The sequence below is a fragment of the Boleophthalmus pectinirostris genome, unplaced genomic scaffold (assembly GCF_026225935.1).
Source record: "Boleophthalmus pectinirostris isolate CB_2022bp ecotype Guang Dong unplaced genomic scaffold, ASM2622593v1 HiC_scaffold_2, whole genome shotgun sequence".
NCBI lineage: Eukaryota > Metazoa > Chordata > Actinopteri > Gobiiformes > Gobiidae > Boleophthalmus > Boleophthalmus pectinirostris.
Window position 1 is genome coordinate 37793195 of NW_026571152.1, and position 24172 is coordinate 37817366.

At 39.4% G+C, this 24172-nt stretch overlaps 1 protein-coding gene across 1 annotated transcript in view; it reads right to left on the minus strand.

Moving 5' to 3' along the window:
- Positions 1-2567: 2567 nt before the first annotated feature.
- tspan9a (tetraspanin 9a) overlaps positions 2568-24172 on the minus strand; it is a 388713-nt gene continuing 367108 nt past the window's right edge. Inside the window, exons 6-7 of the mRNA XM_020941181.2 lie at positions 17320-17403; positions 2568-3701 (exon numbers count right to left, since the gene is read on the minus strand). Of these exons, the coding sequence (XP_020796840.1) occupies positions 3630-3701; positions 17320-17403 (156 nt within the window). The 3' untranslated portion in view covers positions 2568-3629. The remainder of the gene's footprint in view (positions 3702-17319; positions 17404-24172) is intronic.

Here is a 24172-nt window from a genome sequence, read left to right on the forward strand (position 1 = left end):
TGCTGTAATTATTTTTCAGTAGGAAATAAACCAACTTTGCTTTTAACACATTTGATAATTGAAATAACTCCAGATTTTTTTCTTTTTTGCACTTGTCACAAACTGTTATTTTTATTGCAAACGTGAACGCGTCATTTAGCAGATTTTTCTTTTTGTTTGTACAGTTTTGATTATTTTCATTTGTTTACTGCTGGAGTGTCTAAATTTTAAGAATATTTGTACTTATAACAAACTTTGGGAGTTACTTATTAAAGGTTCTTTCTTACACAAAATGGATTATTGTGAGTTTTAGGACAAGTTGTAAGGCTGTTACTTCAACAAAAACAGACCTGGGGTTGTGTTTTGTTTCATTCACACGTTAGTCCGTCTACATTTCCAAAGCTCAAAATGATCTGTTCCACTTTGTGATGTCATGAAACATTATTTTCCAAGTTAACGGCTCCTTTTAACTTTAGTTTAGCCGTGATTGGAAATGCCAGGGCTGAGGGAGCACTGGAGCACTTCCTGTATTACCACATGACATCACAAGTAGCGTTTTCAGGCCGACAGAGAACCGTGCCGCTGCTGGTTCCACCATCTAAACTCGAACCTAGTGACGTGTTCACTCCAAAAATCAGAGCGTTTGGGAACCGAAAAGTTTGTTCCTGGTGGAAACCAAGTAAACCTTGTTTTTTCTAAGTGAACCATGATGACATAGTAGACGTTAATAGGTTCATCCGCGTCACACACAGTAAAATAAACAAACTAAGAAAGCCTGTGTGTGGAATATGGTGAAAAAATCAAGTGACAAGAAAATTGTGCAGTGGTCAGCGGTGGATATAAGTAGTCGAAATGAGTTTGCTCCGCAGGGTGGCTGGTGGGGCGCTCCCTTAGAGATAGGGTGAGGAGCTCAGTCACACGGGAGGAGCTCGGAGTAGAGCCGCTGTCGAGAGGAGCCAGCTGAGGTGGCTCGGGCATCTGTTTCGGATGCCTCCTGGACGCCTCCCTCGGGAGGTGTTCTGGGCATGTCCCCCCGGGAGGAGGCCCCGAGGAAGACCCAGGACACACTGGAGGAACTATGTCTCTCGGCTGGCCTGGGAACGTCTTGGGATCGCCCTGGAAGAGCTAGAGGACGTCTGTGTGGAGAGGGAAGTCTGGGAGGCCCTGCTCAGACTGTTGCCCCCGCGACCCGACCCCGGATAAGCAGAAGAAAATGGATGGATGGTCAGCAGTGGAGACCAAATATTTGCTCTATCCGTGTTCGCTCGGTAAGGTTCCATCTTTGGATTTGGCGTCACTGCCGCCTTCTCCACAGTAGACGGTGTAAAGACTCGGCGCAGATAAATAATTATTTGTATGAGTACAAATGCTTGTTGGCGTCAATGGTGTGATATATGATTGTTATTTTCTTTTCCGTGACGTCTGCTTTCGTATGACCTTGTTATTAATTTGGTGGCAAATCCACACCCTCTGTCGATCGTGCATCGTGGGTTCATTTAAACGGTTTGAACGCGGATCATTCACGGGTGAGCGCTTTGGTTTCAAGTGGAACTGGTGCAGGAACCAGCACCGATCTGGCCAGCCTAAAAACAGCTATGGAACAGAGCATTTTGAGTTTTTGAGATGAGCTTTGAAGCGCCTTCAAACTCCAACAAACTCCAGGTGTGTTTGTGATGAGGAAACAGCATTATAACATAGATCAGAAAACAGCGTAATACGAGCCCTTTAAGTACTGTCACAACAAGTTCAGGCAAAAGTTCAGCCCGGTCCAGAGATGACCCCAGCTACCAATCACATACGGCGTTCTGACCTAGCATTGACCAAAGAATAAATGGCTAAGACCTCGGCAGCGTTGAACAGAAAAGCTTGAGCTGTCTCTGCAAACACAATTGATGACAGTGGCCGGCCAGCATGTCGTCTAGCCTCCTGCCCCTCGTGCCCTTGCTCGAAAGTGTGTGTGTGTTTTATAGTCCACAGCCCGGACAGTAATAAAAAAACGGAAAAAAAAAGAAAAGAAAATCCCAGGAGATACAGGCTACGGGGACGCACAATACAGTCTGGACGCTCGAAGTGGGGAGTTTAATCACCCCGATCTTCTCATTTGACAGCCATTTTCGACCGTTTGTATTACCTCACTGTCAGTGTTGGGAAGGTTATTTTTAAAATGTATTTCAGATTACACATCCCAAAATGTAGTTTGTAACGTAATCCATTAAATTACTTAAAGTGAGTAACGTAATCTGAATACTTTGGATTACTTGATTTGCCGTAGAGAAGCAAAGACGAGGAAATCGTAACATAAGATGTTTTGTCTGATAAAAGAAAATAAAAAGCCCAGACTTGACACAGTCAGCGCAGCATGGTTAAGTCCTTTTAAATCTTGTTTGAGACATGGTTTAGTCCTGGTTTAGTCTTTGCTTAGTCCTGGTTTAGATCTGGTTTAGACCTGGTTTGGACCTGGTTTGGACCTGGTTTAGACCTGGTTTTAATGCTGGTTTAGTCCTGGTTTGGACCTGGTTTTAGTCCTGGTTTAGACCTGGTTTTAATCCTGGTTTAGTCCTGGTTTAGACCTGGGTTTAGACCTGGTTTTAGACCTGGTTTAGACCAGGTTTAGACCTGGTTTGGACCTGGTTTTAGTCCTGGTTTAGACCTGGTTTAGACCTAGAGAAAAAAAAGGATATAGCCCAAAATATGAAATCCTGCCGTGTAATCCATTTATTTCAACAAAGTAACTGTAATCCAATTCCCACTCACTGAAACAGTAACTGTAACCGAATACAGTTACTCATAATTTGTACTCTGATTACGTAACTGTGGTACATGTAATCTGTTACTCCCCAACACTGCTCACTGTGCCGCGGTGTCGTACACATGCCTCCCGCTGGACTTTGCGTCACAATTTCTTATTTCGATATTAACGCAAAGGTTAAATCCACTGACACAAAAACGCTCATCTGAAATCCTGCCAATTTTTGCAACTTGACGCGAAAAACAAAATAGAAAATAAGATGAAAGTTGGCATACATTAAACATCCTCCCAACGTATGACGCAATCGAATGCTTCAAAACCTCAATCGCGCGCACACACACTTACAAACACGCTTACACGCGCACACACGGCATGGCATACCTTCGAAATAAAAGGAAAGGAAAGTTAAACGAGTAGAAAACTAGCATGCCATGTTGGAACATTTACAATGGGATTTATTATGAGAATGCTCCGTATAAGGTGGAGGATATAGCAGTTCTTAAATATTCTCTGTCCCTCGGATTGGAGGGGTGTGAGCATTAGTAAAAGTCTTCATTGTAATGTCTTTCCTTCCAGCAAATTGTTAGTCCAAGCAAAAAAAAAAAAACAAAAGAAGAAAAAAAAGCACTTAAGAGGAGTGGCAACCAATGGGATTCTCTTCCTCGCCAAAATCGCTGTCCTTTCACTTTCAGTTATCACATACTCTTTGGCAAAAAAAATGAATTGGTGATAGACGCGGATACAGCTGGATTCTGTACAAAAAGTAGTCTAGAGGAGCGATTGGGAGGCTCTACGGGAGGCTAGAAAGTGAAGGGAAACCAAATAGGAGGCTCCAGAGAGAGACGGGGGGGGGGGGTAAGTCGTCAGAGTCTTATCCCATGATTGGCGGCCTCCTCTCGGGCTAAGCGTCGTACTTCTTCCCCGTTCTGTGGATGTGGTGGAACAGCGTCATGGAGAAAGCCATGCCCAGGAGCTGCAAAAGAGACAACAAGGAAAAGGATCGTGAATTTATGTTTGAAAATGCGCTCTAAGTACGTATGCGTTTATATATGGTGCCGCCGAGCTTCCCGCTTGATGTCGGCGCCTTGGGCTTGTATGTGTTTTGATGATGCGCTGTAAATCCGGCAGTTACGAGCACCGTTTTTTGCGTTCTGCTTCTTCTTCTTCTTCTGCTGCTGCTGCTTCTTCTCGGGTACGGCCTTTAAATGCAGGAATCTTTGTGCTAGGAAAAAAATGTACAGCGCGCAGCAAGCATTAACGCAATGACGGAAATTGAGATGCCACTGAATCAAAGTAGCCAGCAATCTCTTTGAAGTTTTCCATTACCCATGATGCTTAGACATCAAACAGAGTCACAAGGCTGATCCTAAAACCATTATCTGGCCAAGTTTGCATGAAAAACGGAAGCAGTGAAGTAGGTCTCCTGTATACGGTGTATGAAAAGCCCGAGTGGACTCTCCTTTTTAAGTCGATTTGGTGATCGCGCTTGCAAAGCCTATTCAGCTTTTAGAGACTTAGTCAAAATGTAACTTACTTTTTATTTATCTATTTATTTTGCACATAAACATGACAATAAAAAGGAACAAACTAGATAAAAAGTAGGTGCAGGAAGAGGCAAAAAAACCAATATTAAAGCCTCCACCTTATGAATACATTAAAAATTTAACATTATCATTGTGCATAAAAAAATATATATAATCAGTGTTGGGAAGGTGACTTTTAAAATGTATTCCCCTACAGATTACAGATTACACACACCGAAATGTAGTTTGTAACGTAATCCATTAAATTACTTAAAGTGAGTAACGTAATCTGAATACTTTGGATTACTTGATATTGTCATGTTTTTTAGTTTAGTTTTGGATTTAGTCCTGGTTTAGTCCTAGTTTAGTTCTAGTTTAGTCCTTTAGTTCTGGATTTAGTCCTGGTTTAGTCCTAGTTTAGTTCTGGTTTTAGTCCTGGTTTTAGTCCTAGTTTAGTTCTAGTTTAGTCCTAGTTTAGTTTTTGTTTTAGTCCAGGTTTAGTTCTAGTTTAGTCCTAGTTTAGTTCTGGTTTAGTCCTAGTTTAGTCCTAGTTTAGTTCTGGTTTTAGTCCTGGTTTAGTCCTAGTTTAGTTCTGGTTTTAGTCCTGGTTTAGTCCTATTTTAATTCTGGTTTAGTTCTAATTTAGTCCTAGTTTAGTTTTTGTTTTAGTCCAGGTTTAGTCCTAGTTTAGTTCTGGTTTAGTCCTAGTTTAGTCCTAGTTTAGTTCTGGTTTTAGTCCTGGTTTAGTCCTAGTTTAGTTCTGGTGTAGTCCTAGTTTAGTTTTGGTTTTAGTCCTAGTATAGTTCTAGTTTAGTCCTGGTTTTAGTCCTGGTTTAGTTCTAGTTTAGTCCTGGTTTTCCATTACCCATGATGCTTAGACATCAAACAGAGTCACAAGGCTGATCCTAAAACCATTATCTGGCCAAGTTTGCATGAAAAACGGAAGCAGTGAAGTAGGTCTCCTGTATACGGTGTATGAAAAGCCCGAGTGGACTCTCCTTTTTAAGTCGATTTGGTGATCGCGCTTGCAAAGCCTATTCAGCTTTTAGAGACTTAGTCAAAATGTAACTTACTTTTTATTTATCTATTTATTTTGCACATAAACATGACAATAAAAAGGAACAAACTAGATAAAAAGTAGGTGCAGGAAGAGGCAAAAAAACCCAATAGGGCGAAATATTAAAGCCTCCACCTTATGAATACATTAAAAATTTAACATTATCATTGTGCATAAAAAAATATATATAATCAGTGTTGGGAGGGTGACTTTTAAAATGTATTCCCCTACAGATTACAGATTACACACATCGAAATGTAGTTTGTAACGTAATCCATTAAATGACTTAAAGTGAGTAACGTAATCTGAATACTTTGGATTACTTGATATTGTCATGTTTTTTAGTTTAGTTTTGGATTTAGTCCTGGTTTAGTCCTAGTTTAGTTCTAGTTTAGTCCTAGTTTAGTTCTAGTTTAGTCCTGGTCTAGTTCCTAGTTTAGTCTGTTTAGTCCTAGGTTTTTAGTCCTAGTTTAGTTCTAGTTCCTAGTTTAGTCTAGTTTAGTAGTTTAGTCCTTTAGTTTAGTTTAGGTTTAGTAGTTTAGTCCTAGTTTAGTCCAGGTTAAGTCCTAGTTTAGTCCTAGTTAGTAGTTCTGGTTTTAGTCCTAGTTTAAGTCCTGGTTTAGTCCTAGTTTAGTCGGTTAGTAGTCTAGTAGTTTTAGTTTAGTTCCTAGTTTAGTTTTAGTCTAGTTTAGTTTAGTTCTGGTTTAGTCCTAGTTTAGTTCTGGTTTAGTTAGTTAGTTCTAGTCCTGGTTTTAGTCCTAGTTTAGTCTGGTTTATTTTAATTCTGGTTTAGTCTGTTTAGTTCCTAGTTTAGGTTTAGTCCTGGTTTAGTTCTAGTTTAGTCCTGGTTTTAGCCCAAAATGTGAAAACTGAAAATTACTACCCTGTAATCCATTTATTTCAACAAAGTAACTGTAATCCAATTACCACTCACTGAAACAGTAACTGTAACCGAATACAGTTACTCATAATTTGTACTCTGATTACGTAACTCTGGTACATGTAATCTGTTACTCCCAAACACTGTATATATGTATATAGAAAAATGACATTTAAACACCATGGATTAAATTATTTTGATTCAAACATAGATTAAAACACAATGAAACATCTACAATTGAAAGATTATCAAATATTAGCACGAAATATCAAACATTTCCTCAAACTCTTTTTAATCAACGCCTCTGATCTGTCACTAACCAGATGTGAAAACTGCTCCTGAATTTACAGTCTCTGTATCGTCGGCAAAACTGAGCTCTTGATGTGACAAATTTTGGAACCTGAAAATTATGAATTTGACGAGTTTTGTATCTATGAATCTCTGCATTGGTTTTAAAATAAAATGTGAAATGTTCGGGGATCGTTGTTGAATTGTAAAGAATTTTATACATAAAAATACAAATTTGATAAATATTAATCCCATAAATATTAAGAATGTTAAATTTGGTGAATAAATGAGCAGACGATGTTTGTGGCATAGAATGAGAAGCGATTCGAACAAAACTATAGACGAGTTTCAAGCTGACGTCATTGTTATTAAAAGCCCGCGTTGCATGCTGGGAAATATTTTGGTTGGAGGCAAGAAACACGATAGCGTCAAACACAGTGCGTAACCTCGCGTATTTATCCTCGATAATGGTAAATTCCTGCTGCATTATCGGATGCACAAATAGAAGCACGGAAGAAGGAAAATGTCTTTTTCGTATCGGATTTCAAACATTCACAGAGCAAAAGTAGAAGATCCTAACAAACCGTGGACCCCAACAAGTTCAACAACACATCGAGACTCTTGGAGGTTTTCATCTTTTCTGTTGTGAATGGCCCAGCAGTTTCCACCAAGTCATTGTGGATATCGCCGAAGTGAATATTTGTCCAGGTAGTTGGCGATTCTGACCAGAAATTTGGTTTGGTCCACCTTTTGTAGGAGTTGAAAAGGGTGATTTGGCTCCATCGATGTTTATGACCAATTTCTGGTCAAATCGTCTCTGTCGTTAGAGTGGATAAATAACCAGGATCAATACCCTGTACTTGCTTTCTCGCTCCGTCCGTCATGTTGAATTAGTGTTTATTGCCACCGACCAAAATAATTCCCAGCATGCAACGCGTGCTTTTGTCAACAATGAAACTCGCCTATATGCAGTACTTTATGCATATAGTTGTGGAAAAACACCCGCAAGTTTTCAGCCATTAGTGATCTGCTGTTTTTCTATAGCACTTTTCCACCTTCAGGTGCACTCAAAGCGCTTTACATCAAGGAACCACTCACCCATTCACACACACTTATACACAGTGTACTCACACAACGGGGGGCGAAGTGGGTTAAGTAAGTAATAACATCGACAGCGCTACGGTAACTAAGTCTAATTCTTAAAGCAGGTAAAAAAACTCAACTTAATTGGCTGTCAGTCAAATGTAGAGCACCAACCTGCGCTACGACTATCACCTCTGAGGTGGAGGAGTAAGTCAACATGTTCTGTGGATTAAATCAATTGATTTTGTGTGGCCGTCCTTGGAGAGCGCAGAGCATGTTATTTTAACATCAGTCCAAATTTAATACTAAATCCTGCTACTTGTAAAAATACACCTCATAATCGTCTGTCAATCAAACCTGACGAGGCCGTTAGGGGGAGAAATGTGGTTTGACAGAATGACAGTGGATCCGCTGGGACAGTTTTCACTCAATCATCCTTTTTTACATGAGAATATGTAAACAGAGCCGAGATTTCTTAAACTACTGCAGATAACATTTTATATACAAGATTCTGTCATATAGGCCACAGCGTAAATCATGCATGAGCCAGTTCTGGGTGCCTCTGGCGATTATGTAATGTCACAGACTTGCAGGACATAAACTTTTCATGATCTTTTCTCCTGTCATGTTCTCCATCTTGCCTCAAAAAACCCACTAATCTGACAGCTCAAGGCCTTGTTTCTGCACTCTCCATCATCGCTCCACCGTCGCTGCACCTCACCTCTCCGACACAGCACGGTTCAGATCATTAAAATTCATGTTGACTAGGTCAGGGTTTCAAGGCGGTGAAATTGCTATCGAAACAAGCTGGAAATTTGTTGATGAGCGCAGATGTGTGGGTGTTTGAAGACAATGCGGGCAGGCAAAATGAAGTAAGTTGTAAGAAGAAAGGCTATGAATGAGATATGAGTGGTTCAAATCTTAATGGTGTGTTTAGGAGCAGAGCTGCTGAACTGAAGCTGCCTCCAAGCCCTTTATAATTGCATGAGTGCTCAACACCGCCTTGATGTGAGTGAACCTCGCATTCATGAGCTGTTGTAGATCTACTCAACTCAACATACAGTAATAACAGACCAGGACCAGAGGAGGGTCTAGAGAACGTCACAGGTGAAGTGAGAAGTGGCAGAAGTGGTGATTGACACTTTTGCACACTGATACTTAAATGTTCTATACTGCGCAAAATTGACTCTTGTGAGCTTTAAGCCAAGTTATAATCTTCTCATCAAAAACAGGACTCAAGTAACATATTTTTCAGACTATAAGTTTTTCTTTTGTTCATGGTTGGGTGTTTCCTGTGACTTATATGTTAAAATATTCACACTGAAGCTTTGAGAGGCTCTAGTCTTGTGTGTCAGTATCTGCTGCTCCTGTTCCTCCTGTACCACTGCCACTTCACTCTACTGCGCATGTCTCCTGCAGAAAGAGCCTCTGTCCTGTCTGTATCATGTCAGTCGATCGCACCATTACTTCTGTACAAGAGAGAAATCTAAATTTAAACAAACTTATAAAGACGACTGAGACTGAACATATATGCCCCCAAAAACAAAATCAAATTTTGAGGATTACAAGATATAAGTAGTGAAATCTGCAGCCGAAAACTGTAATCGAGCGGCAGAAAGAATGTTTGGAGTGAGTGAGAAACTTGTGACACCAAGAGGATGCACCATGAAACTTTCCTGGATGGACAAAGCCTGAACTTAAGTAACACTGAAATCATCCTGTCGGGATTCAGAAAGGCCGGAATAATTCTAACTGGAACTGATGCTGAGTTTGACGACAGCGACACAGAAGAAGAAGCGGCGCTCTGTTTACCTCTGGAGGTCACAGAGTTGCTCAGAAGTGACACCGAGGATGAAGAATTGAATGGATTTAGTGATTTGGAGTGAGATGGAGAGTTTGGTAAACTTGTTCTGTTCTGTTGTTTATGTTATAGTTTATCTGAAGAACTGTTCATATGTGACATTAACAGTCTGTTGTTCTCTGTTCTATTGTTGTTACTAGAACTTGACTTTCAATATGAAATGTTGGTTCCAAGTGTCTGATTTTATAATATAAATTTCCCCCAAAAAGGGTAACTTATAGTCCAGTGCAACTTATATATGTTTTTTTCTTCTTCATTATGCATTTTTGGCTGGTGCGACTTACACTCCGGAGCGACTTGTTGTCCAAAAAATACGGCACTTACCTGGTGTTTTGTTTCATTCGCACATGTTTGAGTAATCCTGAATTATTAATCTCTCATCTCCAAAACTCAGAATGCCCCTTTCCACCTTCTGATGTCATCAAACAGTAGTGTTCAAGTTAACTTCTACCTTTTACATTTTGTTTAGTAGAGATCGGAAAATCCAGGTGTGAACAAATCCAAATGATTCTTGTGAAGGTGCATGAAGTTTAAAGAGAAAAGAACTCCTAAATATGCAGGATTTGTGCGTTAAACATGTGTGAACGAAACAACAACTTAACAACATTATAACGTAGCTCAGAAAAAAGCGAAACATGAGCTCGTTAAAGTGAAAAAAATCTCCCAGCGCAGCCTTCTGGAGTGGAGCTGCGTGGGTGTGCGAGGCCCGGGGCAGCGCAGTGACACCCAGAGGCCAGAGGGGGGAGTAATTCGCATCATTAGAGGCATCAGGGTCGGTGAGGTGGATGTGGGCTGTTACCAAATTAGTCCCATTCGGAGCCCCTCAAGATAATTAAAATCACGGTTGTCAAAACACTGTTACAAATAGAATAATAAAAAGCCCCTGGCATAATAATACTAAATATTCATTGTTTTTCTCTTTGGGATAGACACCGAGGTAACAACATTTGAGAGTGTGCACCCCTATGACTCTACGATCAAAATAATTACAAATCAAAATGTAGTTATGTCAATTCAGTCTATACTCCACACATTGGCTGTTTATGTCTTATTAACTCTTTCCCCCCTGGACGCCTACTAGGAACAACCCATACATATGTTACTAGGGCTACACCCATAGAGCATAACTGCATAAAAGAAAACAAACTTCCACGAGTGATTATAAATGATTTTTACACTCATGAACTTAATTGTAACACAGACATATTTGTATCTCTGGAAACCTTAGACTCTGAACTATTCGTTTATGGATGTTTAAATGTGATTCAACTCATTTATAGGTGCATAACAGCTCACTGAAAATGAGAGTTTACCTGGTCAGGTGCAAGCTCGAAAACAAAAAACTACATTCAGCATCTGATATCTGCATGTTCTGAGTACTATATTCATAAAAAAATAAAAAATATACTTTGTCAAAGTATTTAAACAGATTTCATATCACCAGATACAGTATAGCCAAGTGTTCACCTGTTTTTACCTGTTGTTCACCTGTGTGCACCCAATAAATCTTTTTCCATTTAACTTATTCAACTCATTTAGCTTATTCAACTTATTTTATTTATTCAACTCATTTAGCTTATTCAACTAATTTAGCTTATTATAATATAATAATATAATAATAAAACTCTTCCCCGTCAGTGTGTGTCCAGTATTTGTCATCTTGGTTTCTTTCTCGTGTGCAGAGCTCCACATAAGCGTTTGTTTCTGTAGCGATTCTGTTATACATCGCATCTTGGAAAAAAAGACTGAAATATTTTAAAGGACTGGCCTGGGCAACATCCAGATTTCAGGGCAATTTTGGTTCATAATCGAGTATAAAGCTCAGATAGTTTGTTGGGACATCGCAGGACTCCACACAGACGCATTCTCACCTTCTCCCTGAAAGTCCGTCGCTGTCACTGTTTTCCACTTTATAATCAACTTCAACATCATCACTTTGAAATCTATAAAAGTCACTTTCTCTAAACTTATCCATAAAATACGTCCGCTCCTCATTATTTCTAAAACTGTGCGCCGCGATCTTTCCATTGCACGTGTTTCGTGTTGTGTTTTTCCGGAAGCTACCATCGTCACTATTTCGATTAACTTCGGAAAAAATCGGCGAAAACATATCCTTGAATCCTATTGGTCAGTCTAGTGTGGGTTGTAGTGGCCCCTACCAATCACAGTCTCTGTTTAAATGTGAAAAACCGAGCCATTTCTAAAGGTTGTCAAATCTCGTCTTTAGTGACACAGCGGAGGTGTCAAAAGTCGTCATTAAGGGTTCAGGGGGGTCGTCAAATGTCGTCTTCATGGGGGAAAGAGTTAACTTTACTCAGATATTAAAAATTAGAGACGATCAGCGTGTCCGGACGTCTCTATTTACCCAAGACAGTCCCAGTTTTGAGCCCCGTGTCCCCTGTCCCAGCGGATTTATCCAAAACTAGTGATTTCACCGCAAAAAAACAAAATCAAGTCAAGTTTGTAACTTTTCTGGTAGAGGATCCGTCAAACGCTTTTCTCAGTGGAGATGTTATTGCTTTGTCTGGAATGTTTCACAGTACGGCATTAAACCTTTCTATCTTCACAGAGACCAAACCAGACCAAGTTACAGGTCAGATCGGTGGAGAGGCGACCTCACTCACAGTCAGAATGTCTGTTTTTATAGGTATTTTTGAGCTATAAAACCACCTGTAATTGAATAAATGTAAGAAAAAGCTGTTTAATGTCACACTGTGGAACATTCCAGAAGAAAACAAGCAGGTGACAGACTCTCCACCAGAAAAGTTACACAACGCACCTTTAAAATACAATAACAATACCAAGAAATTGAGTATTTTTAAAAGATAATGATGATCAATTTAAAATCTTGTATTTATGGAAATTAGAATGAATTAATTTGGATTGTTTTAAATGTTTAATGATGAATTGGATTGTGATTATTTTAAGGAGACACCTTTACTGATGAAATGTCGTCGTTAGAGGCGATCTAATTTAAAAAATAGTTAAATAAATAGTTTCTTTAATGTATTTTGTACCTGCCTGAGGACTGCAGATGGAAAGGAGCTTGTTGCTAAATCACGCACAGAGCATCTTTTCTATCTGAGATTAATATTTCTGTGCACTGTCCTTGTCTTTAATAAATAAATAAATAAAATAAATGACTACTACTACTGCTATTGTTAGTTTAGAGCTTTCTCGAGTTGAATTAGTGGCGACTACAGTGAAAAAATCCACAATATAATACCTTAAATCCACAATATAATTACAAACTGCGCACGTTCTGATGACATTTCTGACGATTTTGCGATGATTTTTACCAATTTCAGATCAAACTCTTTCTCAAAGTCCTTCACTTGTCTTAAAAATGGATGCACCCGACTGCTAAATGCTAATCTTGAGACATGCGCCATTGAGCTCGGCCCATTGACTTGAATGGGCGGCCATGTTTAGGCCCCGGGGCTTGAATTAAATGAATTCTTCTTCCTGTTTTCTGGCCCAAACAAACCAGTTTCTCTTTCAAATAATTGCAGAGCTTGTACTACACTTGTGCCTTTAGAATATGCACAAGAATGCCAATAACAGACAACAAAAAACGAAATAAAAATGAATGAGTTGCATTGTGGTTGGAGGTTTGTTATTGGCTTGTTTTTATGGAGATGCTGTTGCTCTGCCTGGAATGTTCCGCAGTGTGACATTATTGAATTACAGGTGGTTTTATAGCTCAAAAATACCAAGAAAAGCAGGTATTCTGATTGTGAGCGGGGTCAGCGCTAACTTGGTCTTGTTTGGTCTCCATGAAGATAGAAAGTTTAATACTGTATTTTCCGGGCTATTAGACGCGCTCTTAAGCCTCCAACCCCATCAAAAAACGACTGCGCCCCCCGCAGTCCAGAGCGCCCTGTATACACGAATCCACTCGGGTGTCCCAGCACGACTTCAGTAAACTACAAAGCCGCACCACCCACAGAACACACGGAGCAGACAGCGACCGCGCAGCGAAAAACACCCACAGCCGCACTCATCACTCCACACTGACGAGGAACGGAACGGAGGAACGAACCGAAAAAGCGAGTCCGATGTGCCATTTCTAGACAAAACTGAACAACTGAGTCACTGCGAACACGCCGACAATCCGTTGGTCCCAGACAGCACCCTCCCTACACGCCACAACTGAACAAAGCCCAGAGTCACCGTGAACGCCACAAACAAAGTCCCACTCACCCATCCAACTGTTGTGTTTCGTTTAAAGTCTGGTGCGGTTTATTTGTGAAAAAAGTTAAAAAATAGACCATTTAATGACAGTGCGCCTTATAACCCAGAGCGCCTAATAGCCTGGAAAATATGGTACTATACTGTGAAACATTTCAGAGAAAGCATAACATTTCCATGGAGAAAAATATTTGTCAGTCCAGAAAAGCTACGCAATGCATCAATAACATAAAATATGTGTACTATTTATGTACCGTTTTTTTCGGACCAGAAGTCACATCAGCCAAAAAATGAGCAATGAAGATGAAAAAAACATATAAAGTCAAAGACCAGAAACCGACATTTATAGTAATAACAACTACTAACAGGGTGTTAATGTCACATATGAACAGTTCTTCAGATAAACTATAACATAAACAACAGAACAGAACAAGTTTACCAAACTCTCCATCTCACTCCAAATCACTAAATCCACTGAATTCTTCATCCTCCGTGTCACTTCGGAGCAACTCTGTGACCTCCGGAGGTAAACAGAGCGTCGCTTCCTCTTCTGTGTCGCTGTCGTCAGACTCAGCATCAGTTCCAGTTAGAATTATTCCAGCCTTTCTGAATCCCGACAGGATGGTTTCGGTGTCACTGAAGTTCAGGCTTTGTCAATCCATCCAGTGACTTCCAGGAAAGTTTCATGGTGCATCCTCCCAGTGTCACAAGTTTCTTTCTGCTGCTCGATTACAGTTTTCAGCTGCAGATTTCACTACTTGAGGCTTGTAATCTGCAAAATATGATTTCCTTTTTTGGGGGCATTTGTGTTCAGTCTTCTCAGTCGTCTTTATAACTTTGTTTGAATTTAAAACTTTCGGTCGTACAGAAGTAATGGTGCGATCGACTGACATGATACAGACAGGACAGTGGCTCTTTCTGCAGGAGACATGCGCAGTAGAGCCAAGTGACAGTGGTACAGGACTAGACTAGACTAGACTAGAGTTTCTTGTGGCTGTCAGTGTGAAAATTTTAATATATAAGTCGCATTGGAGTATAAGTCACACACCCAAACCATGAAAAAAAGTGCCAATTATACTCCAAAAAATACAATAATTGGCTTTAGAAATATCTTATAACTTGGATAAATACGAGATTTCCCAGAGCTTTTTTTGTTCGGTTTGCATTTGAACTGAAATAAACTGTTGATCATAATAGGCGACTTTACTCTATTACTCACGAGCTTTGAAAGAGCTGAATATTGCATGAAAGAAAATGGTGTAAGATTATTAAAGGGTCTCTGGTGGTCTCCAATATCGCTGCATCACACCTGGGTTTCACAAGGAGATGCAGCTCATGCGTTAATGACATGCAGGTTCTGAATCGACTGTGAACTGACTGTGAAGCTTATATTACCATAAAGGTTCATCAGGTAGAGGTAGCTGATTCATAAATGAGTGCCAATAAAAATATGCAGTTTTAGGCTCATGTGAAAGCTGCAGTGAGGTTTGCTGCATGTTAATTGAATTACATAGTGTGATAGCGCTCTGAATGTCAATGGCTCTGTTTACATGTTGATTGTTATCAGATTTCGGGCGTTATCTGATTACTGAAATTGAAATGTCATGTAAACAGTTATATCTGATGAGAGTAATCTGATTTCGTTCTGATCGTTCACAGCTGTGCAGGTTTTGGCGAGGAAAATTATGCAAAAAGGGCAAACTAATGCGGCGAAGGCAATCCGGGGGTGTTACTCACGAGCGAGAGGAGGATGGAGCGTGAGACTGACAGGGGGATCGATGCGGCGTCGGCAGTGATGCGGTCGCTGTATCGGATGTTGGGGTGAAGGAGGAGCCGAGTCGAAAGGCGAAGCTCAATCTACGTTCCTGCCCTCACCTGTGGTCGTGAGCTTTGGGTAATGACCGAAAGGACGAGATCGCGGATACAAGCGGTCGAAATGAGTTTCCTCCGCAGGGTGGCTGGGCGCTCCTTTAGATATAGGGTGAGGAGCTCGGAGTAGATGATGCTTGGGCAGGAGGGTCAGTGCTCAGACCAATAATCTATACATTTTCTTGAAATTTAAATGGGATTGAATGGATTATGGGTTATTATCTGAATACTTACTTACTGTGTAGAGCAGGGGTTATCAAACTAAGGCCCACGAGCCGACTACGGCCCGCCATGCCCCTTTGACCGGCCCCCCAGTCCTTCTGTCCCCCACCACTTGTTTGTTGTTGTTTAAATTAGTTTTTGGCAAATAATAACACATCTGCATTTTGTATTTTGTTGATTTTTTTTCAATAAAAAATTATATTTATATGAAGTATTTAAATGTATATAATTATATGATTTATTTACATTCGCCGCCAAATTTTCATCACCTGACAAGCCCGAGATCAATCAGTGACAGTCAATGTACGCACAGAGCTTTGTAGGGCAGTTAAGGACAGCAAAATATTAAGTGTTAAAATATTAACCGATTATGTTAAAGTAGTGTTTTATATTTTTTATTTTTTTATTCAGTGCAACGACAGTTTGTTCACTTGAGACTTGCCCAGGCGTCCACAATCCATTGTCAAATCATGACGTATTTCGCCCGGCATTGCCTCCCTGTCTTGGTGAATGTGGATTATGAATGTGAATGTGAGTGGATAATTTAAGTTTGTTTTTTTATTTCCTACGAGGACGACTCAAATATACATTGAGTAATAATGTGCTTAATGCAGCTTTGTGCACATTTGTTTACATTTTACAGAAACTAAACTTAAAGCCACATGGCTCATTTGCATAAACTATAAGCGCTGACAAAACATGCGGCCAGTTTCTGTCAGACTAAAGGACACGACACAGTGGAATATGAGTGCTCTTTCTGTGACAGAGGATGTGCTGCTGATGGTGAGTCTGTTCTGTGCTTCCATCGCGTTGGAGATGATTCATGTGAAACCTCTCAGAGATTATATTACTCCGCGAGACTCCTGACTAGAGTAGACGTAATGCTCCGACAAGTGATCAAGCGGTGCGGCTTTGTAGCTCACCAAAATCATATTAAAACATTTTGACAGATTTTTGAGCACCGTGTACCACATAAAATCGGTTCAAGGTCAGTAAGCACCAGAATTAACACATAAGACGCACCGGATTATAAGGCGCACTGTCGATTTTTGAGAAAATTAAAGGAGTTTAAGCGCGCCTTATAGTCCGAAAAACTACGGTATATGTAGCGTGTGTATGATTATTGTTTCTCTCTTGGCAAAAACTCGAAATAAAAACAAATCAATGCTCTAGTTGTCTGATTTTTACTGACCGTGTAAAGGTACCCAATAAAATAGAAAAGATGTTTACTGAACAATTTTTACACTGTGTACCAAAAGATTCACAGCGAGTGCAGCACAAAAGGATGCAAATGAGCCGCTCCACCCACAGCTGCTTTCCTGTGCCATATTGTCGTCCTCTCCTTTATATTCTCTCCATACTCTTCTATACTCCCTCTATATTCTCTCTATCTCTTGTGAATCCTCGGATCTCACAACCAGCCTCTTGGCAACCATTCGGCGTCTTTGATTCTCTCAGACAGGACCAGGATGGAGAGGTACTTCAGACTTGAAAATGTGTGGGTGCCCAAACGCCCACGGAGGCCACGAGAAGCATGTATTTTCTCAGCAGTCAGACAAACACATATAGACACAAAAGAGAGATTTCAAAGCGACGCAGGAGATGAGAGGATCGTACCTGCACCACTAAGATGACCATGCCGATGGTTCCGAGCAGGTGTTTGTTATCGTCCAGCCACTCCTCCACTTTCTCAAAGCAGCCCTGAAAAGAACAGCACAGATTTGTCAGGATTAGACCGGACGGTTTAGAGAGGAGAAGAAAAACATTTGGGATTTGGATTTTCTACTTCAACTGCTGCTGCTGGTACTGCTGCTACTATTACTGCTACTATTACTACAGAACTACTGCTACAGCTACTGCTACTACTACTACTACTACTACTACTGTTATTACTATACTACTATTACTATTACTATTACTATTACTATTAGTACTACTGCTACTACGACTATTACTATCATTATTTCTACTACTGCTACTGCTACTACTACTACTACTACTACTACTACTACTACTACTACTACTACTATTACTATCATTATTACTACTACTACTACTACTACTACTGTTACAGCTACTGCTACTACTACTATTACTATTACTACTACTACTATTAGTATTACTATTACTACTACTGCTACTACTAATATTACTATTGCTACTACTACTACTACTATTACAGTTACTACTACAAGTACTGCTTCTACTACTGCCACTGCTACTACTACTATTACTACTGCTACTGCTACTACTACTATACTACTACTACTATTACTACTGCTACTGCTACTACTACTATACTACTACTACTACTACTACTACTACTACTATACTACTACTACTACTACTACTACTACTACTGTACTACTACTATACTACTACTACTACTACTACTACTACTACTGTTACTACAACTACCACCACTACTACTACTACTACTACTACTACCACTACTACTACTACTGTTATTACTATACTACTACTACTACTACAGCTACTGTGACTACTACAACTACTACTGCTATTACTACTATTACTATTACTATACTGCTACAGCTACTGCTACTGCTGCCACTGCTACTGTTACTACTACTACTATTGCTACTACTACTAGTAGTACTTCTATTAAAAGACTAAAGAATTTACTTAGATACAGCAGCTCTCACATTAAAATATAATAACAAAAACAAGACATTACTGCTACAACTGCTGCTACTACTACAACTATTACTACTACTACTTCTACACTAAAAAATTTACTTGGATACATAGCTCACACATTAAAGGTCCTATATTACACAACATTTTTTTAAACCTTTTGTTCAGTAGTGATTGGTAATTCCAGGGCTGAAATTATTAAAATTTTAGACTTTAAATAGACTTTAAAAGCACAGAGGAGCACTTCCTGTATCACCACATGACATCACAACGTGGAACGGAGTTTGTTTTTTGTTTGAGATAAGAACTCAGCCTAAATATGCAGTGTGTTAAACATGTGTGAATGAAACAAAACACAACTCCAGGTATGTTTTTGATGAGGAAACAACATAACATTGAATGGAAAATAACATAATATGGACAAATATAATGACAAAAGCAAGAAATAACTACTACTAATACTAATAAAACGATTTTTTTAAACTAACTTACTATTCCAGCTCAAAAAGTTTTCTGATTTCTGAGTGTCTGAAGTCTTTCTGCCATACATTCCCATATGGACTCCCTCAGACTCTCCTGCGATGTGCTTTTTTCGCTTTTAGTTGTAGTGTTGGCAGCTCTGAAGTGAAGTGCCTTGCTCATACACCTATAAGTTCAAGTGTTCTAAATGGCCATGTGCGAGAGGTGCCTGCATGCATGTTTGAAGGAGACATAAAGCTTTTTACGCCCTCGGGTTCATCGTCGGGTCAGCCTGCGACGAAAGGTAAGAGGAGGGACTTTAAGGTGCACTCTGGACTCTTAAAGGGCCCATATTAAGATGGTTTATGATGTTATAATGTTGCTTCCTCATAATTTTATCAGCTCTTCAGTCCCAATTTTTATACCTCGTTTTCCCTCTCTTTGTATTGGTCATTGTAACATTTGACTGGTTGGAAATTTAGCTCATTACGGTGTAAAAACGTCGTTCTGTCTTCACATAGCTACGGGCAGTTTTAACTAAATAATGAGATCGAGAGATGCCATTAAACCACTCATTGTACGCTATTATCTGAGCTATATTATAATATTGTTTCCTCGTCACAACGGCTATGTTCAGACTGCAGCCTGAAGTGACCCAAATCTGATTTTTTTTCACCCCATGCTCTTGTTTCTACAGTAATCTTTTAATGATAGTCTGAATCTGATTTTTTTCAAATGCGACCCAGGCCACTTGGATATGTGCTTCTAAAACTGATACATATCCGATCTTTTGACATGCGACTTCAGTCTGAACGGTCAGGTCACATTCATCCCACCTACACGTCAGGCTCTGAGTCGAGTCAGTGTAGGGAAAGTGAGTTTAGTGAGTTTAGTAATATTTGGGGGGATCGCTGTATTCAGGCTAAATTGGGGGGGTCTTATCGGAACTGGGCCTTTTTTGAGATGAATTGTCAAAGAAATTTCCGAGCGTGGCTACAGCCGGTCCTGGCTCCGATGTCAACAAAAAATAAAGAGCCTGTGAGCCGAATACAAGGAGGCTAAAGACTCAAACAAACGAAGCGGCTATGGACGTGTAAACTCTGCAGAAGAACTGGACTGTATTTTGGGAGACAAACCCAAAATTTAGGCGACTTCCATAAACACTGAGCACGTTCCCTGTGTGTGATGTCGTCGTGTCCTCCAATGCACATGCGGGATACTGTTGGGGCATTTAAAGTTCACATTGGAGATCACAAACAAGTCGTATTTAATTCGAAATGTGAACGACCTCACAAAAAAATTGGATTTCACAAAAATATTCAGAATTGAGCATTAAGCCCTGCAGTCTGAATGAAGCCAAACATACATGGAGTTTTGTTTGATTCACACATTTTTAATGTACAAACCCTGTGAATCTGCTGAGTTCTTCACTCAAACAGAAAACGCTATTATCTTTTCATGTCAATGTGGTGTAACACTATGTTTTTAAACTCTATACACCTTCACTAGAATCCTTTGGATGATTTTAGCCATGGAATTGCCAATCTTAATTGAACAAAACATAAATGGTATCCGTTAACTTGAAAACAATTGCTCATAGACTGTGTAAAAAAGTGGACTAAGTGAATGTGACTCACTCTGTTCAAATGAAGCTTGCGACGCTAACGATTACAGCGGTGAATTTGGAGCCAGGCTCTAGATTAGGAATCAGAATTTTTACCAGACACAGTCGTGAAATAAAAACTCAGCTGCTGTTACACAGAGAGGGGCCAAGTCGATTAGAAGGACCCGGAAGAGCCCACATTCGTACTTCCTATGCTTCCTATGCAGTCGATGCTACCGCTCCATGACATCACCAGTTGGAACCGAGCATTGTACATTTTGGAGACATAAACAGACAAATAAGATAAAGCAAACTTACTCAAACATGTGTGATTGAAACCAAGCACCCAACATGGTACATAGGTCTCCATAGGTTAATGTATATTATGCACTGTCCCTGTCTCATTAAATAAACTAACTATCTGCACAACTCCAGGTATGTTTTTGAGGACATAACAACATTCTAACATGATTTAAATCTCACAAGAGTCAATTTTTCGTAATATAGGACCATTAAAGGTTGTATGGAGGATTTTTTTGTTTGTTTGTTTGTTTGTTTGTTTCAAATTGTCAATGAAAGTTCAAAATAGAATTATAGAAATGCAGCAGCCTTGTAATTATGATGACCAAAAAAAAAAAAAGAATGAAAATCCATCAGCTGTGGACGTGGTGGGGGCAGATAAACATCAGCCAATAGACAATGAGGCTCCCTCTTTATCTATTGGCTGTTAGGTTGTCAATCAAACTGCCTACGTTTCTACGTTTCTGGCTTGCCGACGCGCTGGGATTGCGTGGTTTATGTTCGCCTCTCACGCACTGATGCCATTTACTCAACCAGCACAGCGGTTCTTGGCATCTTTTTCGAACTAGCTTCCTTTCAGTTTGCACAATTTTTTTTTTAATGGCAGACAAGAATTCACGACTAATTCGCCGCAAAAGAAAGTCCATTTTTGACGTCACTGAAAGAAGAAGAGAAAGGAAAAGGAGCGAAGCACAACATTTAAAAAAGGACAAACAGTCGCTGCATTTCTCTTTCCTTGGAAAATCTTCTATACAACCTTTAAGTACATAGGGTAATAAAGACCTCTACCTCTCTGTTGCGTACAAGCTTCTGATTGTGTTAAGTGTGTGGTTATGTCCTGTGGGTAGGATTACTCTCCGCAGACTTCCCAGTGGGCCGGCTCACTGTCTGTCTATTCTCATTTTAACAATTGTATTAGAGCTTTTAATCCGCTGCCTTGGCCCCGCTAACAAGCCACACGCCAGACCAACAGCAGATTAGGACGCTAATGGGGGAGACTGGCTAACAGCGTAGCGTGAGGTTCCGGCGCAAAAACGAGCTGTTGTCTCCTGCATAATGAAGAGACGAGAGTGTGATGAGAATGTACCACTCAGAGGAAAGAAAGGACACAGTTAATGCAGCAAATGGAGCGACTGTTTAAAAAGTAGATTTAAAGTTAACACGAAGTGAGCAGCAAATCGGCCTGATCCTTAAAGTAATGAACGCAGTAATTAAATATACTCAATTAAGTAATTAAACTATGATACTACTACTACTACTTCTACTTTAACAACTACTAAAACTACTACAACTACTACAACAACAACTAACTACTACTACTACTTTTTCACTTAACAGAAAGTGAGCAGCAAATCGGCCTGATCCTTAAAGTAATGAACGCAGTAATTAAATATACTCAATTAAGTAATTAAACTATGATACTACTACTACTACTTCTACAGCTACAATAACTACTACAACAACAACAACTACTACTACTACTTTTTCACTTAACTCATTAAACAATTATACTACTACTACTATAACTACTATACCCATTGCTACAACAAAAACTACTACTACTACTACTACTAGTACTACCACTTTCGTACTTAACAGAAAGTGAGTGGCAAATAGGTCTGATCCTTAAAGTACTTAATGCAGTAATTAAATATAGTCAAGTATCATTAAACAATGATACTACTACTGCTACGACTACTGTAACTACTATGACTACTACTACTACTACTACTACTACTGCTATGACTACTATAACAGTTACTACTGCTGCTGCTACTACTACTTCTATAACTACTACAACAACAACTACTACCAGTCCTACAACTACAACATCTACTACTATTACCTACTACTACTACTGCTACTACTATATAATGATTTTTATTACTAATACTACTACTACTACTACTACTACTACTACTACTGCTACCACTTTTCACTTAGCAGAAAGTGAGCAGCAAATTGGCCTGATCCTTAAAGTACTTAATGCAGTAATTAAATATAGTCAAGTATCATTAAACAATGATACTACTACTACTACGAATACTACTACTACTACGACTACTATAACTACTTCTACTCCTGCTACTTCTACTACTACTTCTATAACTACTACAAGTACTACTACTACTAATAGTCCTACAACTACTACATCTACTACTACTACTACTACTACCTACTACTACCTACTACTACTACTATATCTTTATAACTACTACAACTACTACTACCTACTACTACTACTACTGCTACTTCTATAACTACTACAACTACTACCTACCACTACTACTGCTACCACTACTACTACTATGACTACTATATAACTATTTTTACTACTACTACTACTACTACTACTGTTACTGCTCCTACTGCTTCTATAACTACTACTATAACTACTACTACTACTACTTCTACTATTCCTACAACTACTACTACTACTACTACTACTACTGCTGCTGCTGCTATACTACTATATAACTACTATTACTACTACAACAACTACTACTACTAGTCCCACAACTACTACTATTGCTAATGCTACTGCTACTACTATAACTACTACATAGCTACTTCATATCATTATCACTACAACTACAACTACAACAACTGTTACTACCTTATACAAAAAGTCTTAGTTTAAAAAGTTTAATGGGATAAATGAGCCGACGGTTTCAAAAACGGATTTGAGCTGAACAGAAAGTGAGCAGCAAATCGGCCTGATCCTTAAAGTACTTTGAGTTTCACTTAATGCATGTAATTAAATATACAGTAGTTAAGATTTCAGACATTGTTTCTGAGCCTAATTAAACAATAATAAGCATTTTGTTTTGTAGTAGCAGCTAAAACGTGTGATTTGTATCCGCAGTGGTAGTAAAAGTAGTAGTAATTCTACAGAAAATAAAAACATGGCTGGCAGTACAGTACTAGCAATTATCACAGTAATAGCATCGTAAAATATAGCAGTAACAGCAGCAGTAGTAAAAGTTGTAGCTGTCTTAGTGGCATAACCAGAAATACTTCTAGATAAAAAGGTGCATTGTGTAACTTTTCTGATGGAGGGTTTGTCACCTGCTTGTTTCTGCCTGGAATGTTCCACAGTATGACATTAAACAGCTCAACCTTACGTTTATTTATCGTATTTTTCGGACTTAAATCTTAAAGTCCTTTAATTTTCTCAAAAATCGAAAGTGCTCCTTATAATCCGATGAGTCTCACGTGTTAATTCTGGTTGTGCTGACTGACCTCGAACAGATTTTATGTGGTACATGGCGCTCAAAAATCTGTCAGTCTGTTTACGACTTTGGTAAACTACAAAGCCACACCGTTTGATGGACTGTCGGACCATAACGGCGACTGTAGTCAGAAGCCTCGCGGAGTAAAAGGTGAAGAATAGTTCTGCATCGACTCAACGCACACTGCCGCCATCGCTTTGTCGCCCTTCTTACAAAA